The sequence below is a fragment of the Leguminivora glycinivorella genome, chromosome 18, assembly GCF_023078275.1.
Source record: "Leguminivora glycinivorella isolate SPB_JAAS2020 chromosome 18, LegGlyc_1.1, whole genome shotgun sequence".
NCBI lineage: Eukaryota > Metazoa > Arthropoda > Insecta > Lepidoptera > Tortricidae > Leguminivora > Leguminivora glycinivorella.
In genome coordinates this window covers 15,512,828-15,518,827 of record NC_062988.1, presented here as the reverse complement: position 1 = coordinate 15,518,827, position 6,000 = coordinate 15,512,828, and the positions used below count along the sequence as shown (strand labels likewise).

The window sequence follows — 6,000 nt, the reverse complement described above, 5'->3', positions numbered from 1 at the left end:
TTACATCCTGTAGACCCTTGAGGCATTGTAACAAGGATATTGGCCACATTTCATCATTGTATCACAGTGCGAGGAAGTCGTCAGCTCTTGGGTATCGGAACAGCCACGACATTGGTCTAAGCGCGACAGCGGTGAGCGGCAGCGAATGCGAATAAAAAGTGCCATCGCTGTGTCTCGCTTCAATGTATGGCCGCCGCTCACCGCTGTCGCGCTTAGACCAATGTCGTGGCTGAGCAGGCTACTCTGACATTGTTATGCAGGTAATGGTTATCATAATATCAGTGGTTTCCATCATCATCATTCCAAGTAGACGAAGTCGCGGATGAAAGCTAGTGTACAGTTAATGGTGTTATCTTTTTTCAGCCATCAAATCTTCAAAGTGACCATAAAAAACCAGAACCATGTCCTACTCCTCAAAGACCTGGAAGAAGCTTTCGGACTAGACGTATGGTCGGAAGCCACTGTGGACCACCCTGGTACAGTCATGGTGTCGAGAGCCAGAAGCCAGATGTTCCAGGACCTTATGGCTGATGAAGGGATACTAGCTGAGCTGGAGGTGGAAAATGTGAAGGAGTAAGTATTATCAAATTAAATAAATAAATATTGGGACACCTTACACACATCAATTTAACCTAGCCCCAAACTAACCAAAGCTTGTACTATAGGGTGCTAAGCGACGATATACATACTTATATAGATAACTACATACTTAACATAGAAAACATCCATGACTCAGGAACAAATATCTGCGCTCATCACACAAACAAATGCCCTTACCGGGATTCTAACCCGGGACCGCGGCTTAGCAGGCAAGGTCACTACTAACTACGCCAAACCGGTCGCAAATTACTTACTTGAGGCACAGTATAATAGAGAACTATCGTACAGTATGGCCACTCCCGATCCCCGCTGAAAGTGCCGCTCACCCCCTCGGTTACCTCACAGTTACCGCCTATCAAAAACACAAACAGTCGACCTGTCATATTTCACTCATACAAGCATAGTACGCGTTCACCTACACGAGCTAAGACTGTGTGCTAGGAATGCGCCTCTTTCAATATATTTGATCGCCAGTGTCCGAGGTGTGGTTGAGTCTGGTTTTAGTGTCCGCGTTTGGTTTTAGTAGTCGGTCCGCGTGACACTAAAACCAGCCTAAGAGACGTAATAGGAATAAAATAAATAGACATGGCCCGTGGCTTTGAATATCAGGATTGTCAAGGACAAGGTGACATTGAAATCATTCGAAAACAAATCAGGCGGACACGAGCGTCGTGTAATAAGGCCTATCGCATTGGTCCGTCCTATTCGCACTTTCTGTAAGTGAAGAAAGGACATTTTCCCTCACTAGCTCGGAAACACGTGTTTTGTCCTTTAATACCAGCGGGTAAAACGCATTTTATCCACTAGCGGGTAAAGTAATTAAACCTTGAATAAATTCAAATTAACTGCTTTAAAACTGATAAAATCAGAAGAATCTAGTAATAAAGATGATTTACCACCTGTGAAACTACTGGAGCATTTTTTGCGTTGAAGTTTCCTCGCTATAGTGAGGGAAAAGTTTTGTGTTACACTCGGGTGCAAATGTATTTTACTTCTCGTGTGTTAAAAAACTCGCAAGTTCCACACTCGGCGTTAAAATACAACTTTCCCTTCTTGTGTAACAAATAACTATTTAATAGGCTATTATCAAACTAGCGTGCTAGGCCCGAAGATCACCCAACTATCCACATAGCCTGACCATAGAGAGCAAGGGCGCATTTGGCGATTTTGGCTGTGTGATGATGTACAATTTTTAAATAAGAAATGTTCTCAATTGAATCTTTAAACAAGTCTCAATGCAAAGGGTTGGCTGGAAGACTGCTTTTAAAAATGTAATTTTTATTTGTTTCCACTGTTTTTTTCACTTTCACCCAAACTTTTCGTCCTTATTTTGTCATAAGTACATAGTCTGATAAACAAGGCACGCCGAAAAACATGAAAATAATGCTTTCGTCATAGCGATAATAAGGTTAATTACCACTGTTATTACAAATTACGACTAATTGCATACCTTTTTAATACAGATAATACATTTGTTAATGCTTGATTAATACTTGTTATTGTGTATTTTCAGTTTACTGGATTTAGAAGATAAATTAATAATAAATGCGGCAAGCAAGAACCGTACATCTACCAGGGCCTCTGCTTCTGGGTTGCCTTTGAATAATGTCTACCGATATGATGAGGTAATAAAATATTAGGAGTGTAATATTTGCGGTGATACTGTAACTCTGAAATGACCTTAAAAGTCCTCATGTAAATAAATAAATAAATAAATATTATAGGACATTCTTACACAGATTGAGTCCCACGGTAAGCTCAAGAAGGCTTGTGTTGTGAGTACTCAGACAACGATATATAATAATATATTTAATATACAAATACTTATATACATAGAAAACATCCATGACTCAGGAACAAATATCTGTGCTCATCACACAAATAAATGCCCATATCGGTATTCGAACCCGGGACTGCGGCGTAGCAGGCCAGACCGGTCGTCATGTAGTGGTTGAATTATGTGGGCGGGTATCAAACAGGTGATGAAATTAACCAAACATAATTTTATCCGAATTAAAAAAAATGCATAATCGTTCTTTTGACCGCGTATTTATTCAAAAATGTTCAAGCAGCATGTATCTACTGTAAACATTATATTACGATAAGACGCGATCTTACAAGATACAGCTTGTTATATCAACTGTATACAAGCGTTAAGCGGTCTTCTACTGTTACCTAACTCCGTAATCGTTAAAACCATCGCCGTTATTAAATTTACATACTGTTTAATTATTATTTTTAGATTAACGCATATTTGGAAGAACTGGCCAGAGCATATCCTAACATTGTTACTTTAGTCAACGCTGGCAAGAGCTTCGAGGGTCGAGACATCAAGTACATAAAGATATCTACGACAAACTTTCAGGTATGTATATAGATCGGATCGCCTCGAACCCGATTGGCCAAGGCTAAAAAGTGCCTCAATTATATCGGTCCTAAAATATATAATAAAGTGCCCGAGGACATCAAGACCGCTAAAAGTAACAGCTTGTTCGTGTCAAAATTAAAATCTCTCTTAATCTCCGAAGCGTACTATGCTTTGCACGATTACTTAGCCAAGTAAAAAAGTAAATAATAGCTGAACCTACTAACCTAAGTAATACAACGGATAGACGGAACATTCATACTCGGAATAACTAAAAAAAAAAAAAACATGCATGTAAAATACCTACAGAGTTTGTAATATGAATAGAAAATTATAAAACTATGGTTAATACTATTTAATACTAGATTAAGTACCTACTATTATTATTTTTACCCACACGAACTATAATAGAAATGCAAATTGTAATATGATGATGTGACGTGTAAATTATTATTTATGAATAAATGATTGAATTGAATTGAAACTTAGTTATACGTTACAATACTTATAATCCGAAATGAGATAACGCATCATCATCATCCTCCTTGCGTTATCCCAGCCTAGGGTCCGCTTTGACAACTAATCCCAAGATTTGGCGTAGGAACTAGTTTTACGAAAGCGACTGCTATCTGACCTTCCAACCCGAAGGGTAACTAGTCCTTATTGGAATTAGTCCGGTTTCCTCACGATGTTTTCCTTCACCGATAAGCGACTGGCAAATATCAAATGACATTTCGCACAAATGTTCCGGAAAACTTATTGGTACGAGCCGGGGTTCCTACCCGCGACCTCCGGAACGAAAGTCGCACGTACTTACCGCTAGGCTACCAGCGCTTATGTGATAACGCATATTAAAGAAAAAGGGAGGCACACTTCCAATAAGGGCTTCTCATAGTCACCTTTGGAAATCCAGACAAATACCTTCAACTCCTGTGTTATTACATCCATCCATGATGATTGAGTGGCCTGGAGGTTCAGATCGGCCGCGTGAATTGGACGTAGGAAACCAAAATGCCGAGATGGAGGATGGAGGAAGGAGGATGATGATTGTATCATCCTACTTGCGTTATCCCGGCATTTGCACGGCAGTTTGGCTCATGGGAGCCTGGGGTCCGCTTTGACAACTAATCCCAAGATTTGGCGTAGGCACTAGTTTGACGAAAGCGGCTGCCATCTGACCTTCCAACCTGAAGTTTAACTAACTAGACCTTATTGGAATTAGTCCGGCTTTGTCCGCCTTATTGGAATTAGTCCGGAATTGGATAAAGGAAATCACAATAATCCGCAATATATCTAAAATCGCATTAGTGTTCGTACGACGTCTAAACAAGTCTTTATTTCTTATTTCCAGGACACCAGCAAACCGATAGTGTACATGGAATCTTTGCTACACGCCCGTGAGTGGATCACGCAGTCAGCTACACTTTACGCGATACAGAAGCTTGTTATAGACGTCACCGAGCAAGACCTGCTGCAGGACATTGACTGGATTATCCTGCCTATCGCCAATCCTGATGGGTTCGAGTTCACGCATACAGATGTAAATTATTATACTCTACTGTAGTAAAATTATCTTTGGGAACTTAACCCTTAAATGCATGACCTTGACAAATGTTTATTCAAATTTGAATTTTGACATGCTGTCAATAGAGTCAAAAATGCATGATGCATATATACATCACTATGCATTTAAGGGTTAAGGAAATAAGTTCTTGCCCGGCCACAACCACTAGGCTTAGTCACTTCAATGGGCTCATTGATGGTTTTTTTATTAGTTTACGCTCTATCCTGGCCCACAAGTTGCTAGGCAAATTCCATGTGAATTAAAGACTGCTTCGGTGCACTGTTCCTTTGTAATAGAATTCGACAGAATTCGACTGTCGCTGTTAGTGTGCTTACAATTACATCGTCTGGATAAAATCGCATCTTCGATAGGAGGCAAACGAGCAGACAGGTCGCCTGATGGTAAGCGATCACTGCCGCCCATGGACACCCGAAACATCAGAAGTGTTGAAGGTGCATTGCCAGCCTTTAATGTGTACGCTCTTTTCTTGAAGGTTTGAAGGTCGTATCGGTCCGGAAATACCGCAGGCGACAAACTCCACAGTTTGGTGGTTTTAGGAAATATAATATTCTTTATACTTATTACATTTTAATATGATCCAACTGTCGTTAGAAATTCGCAAATATTTCTTTACCATTATAACCTTCACTTCATTTAAAATTTCAGCAACGTCTGTGGAGAAAGAACCGTGCCGTCGGCTACATGGTTGGTGACCTGTGCGCCGGAGTAGATCTCAACCGCAACTTCGACGCTTTCTGGTCCACGGCATCCAGCAACGTTGTCTGCATGGACACTTTCCACGGGCGAGCTCCCTTCTCTGAGCCAGAAACCGCCATCATCAGGAATATCATCGACGAACATAAAGACCGATTGGAACTGTTGCTCGACATCCACAGTTTTGGAAGCATGATCCTATATGGTTACGGAAACGGTGTTCTTCCAGCCAACGGTCTGAATGTAGGTTCCGCATCAGGCGTCCGCATGGCTCAAGAAATCGACGCTGTTAAAATGAGCTGGAACAGCAACTACATAGTCGGTAATGTTGCTCTGGTGTTGTATCAAGCGTCAGGGTCAGCTATGGATTATGCTAAGGTTGCTGGAGTACCGTTAGCGTATACCTTTGAGCTGCCGGGTCATAGATATGGTTTAGGAACTGGTGCTGGATTCTTTGTGGATCCAGATTTTATTGAGCAGGCTGGATTTGAGACTTGGGAGGGCATTAAGACAGGCGCTAGAAGTGCACTGGCGATCTATAGAACGAAGTTTGGTGCGAAATAAATTGTAATACCTACTAATTTATTTAGTATTTTTATTTTATTTACAACAACAACAACAATAAAAGCAATTCATATGAAAATCGTCTTTTAATTTAGATTTATATAATAAAGACTAAATTTTGAAACTACATGCATACCATTAAACTTGACGCTTGATACCTACATTCATGAGTAAAATATGATATGAGTTTTTT

At 40.4% G+C, this 6,000-nt stretch overlaps 1 protein-coding gene across 1 annotated transcript; it reads left to right on the top strand.

The window, feature by feature from the left end:
* Positions 1 to 328: 328 nt before the first annotated feature.
* LOC125235872 (carboxypeptidase B-like) lies at positions 329 to 5,886 on the top strand. Its single transcript, XM_048142494.1, has 5 exons — positions 329 to 573; positions 2,114 to 2,225; positions 2,843 to 2,965; positions 4,317 to 4,505; positions 5,196 to 5,886. The coding sequence occupies exons 1-5, from the start codon at positions 344 to 346 to the stop codon at positions 5,805 to 5,807; spliced, it is 1,266 nt and encodes a 421-aa protein (XP_047998451.1). The 5' UTR covers positions 329 to 343; the 3' UTR covers positions 5,808 to 5,886.
* The last annotated feature ends 114 nt before the right edge of the window (positions 5,887 to 6,000 follow it).

Excerpts from the sequence above, each read along its gene's own strand:
- LOC125235872 (XM_048142494.1), top strand. The coding sequence starts at position 344 with ATGGTGTTATCTTTTTTCAGCCATCAAATCTTCAAAGTGACCATAAAA. Across the intron at positions 574-2,113 it reads GAGGTGGAAAATGTGAAGGA|TTTACTGGATTTAGAAGATA; the intron begins GTAAGTATTATC and ends GTGTATTTTCAG. Across the intron at positions 2,226-2,842 it reads ATGTCTACCGATATGATGAG|ATTAACGCATATTTGGAAGA; the intron begins GTAATAAAATAT and ends TATTATTTTTAG.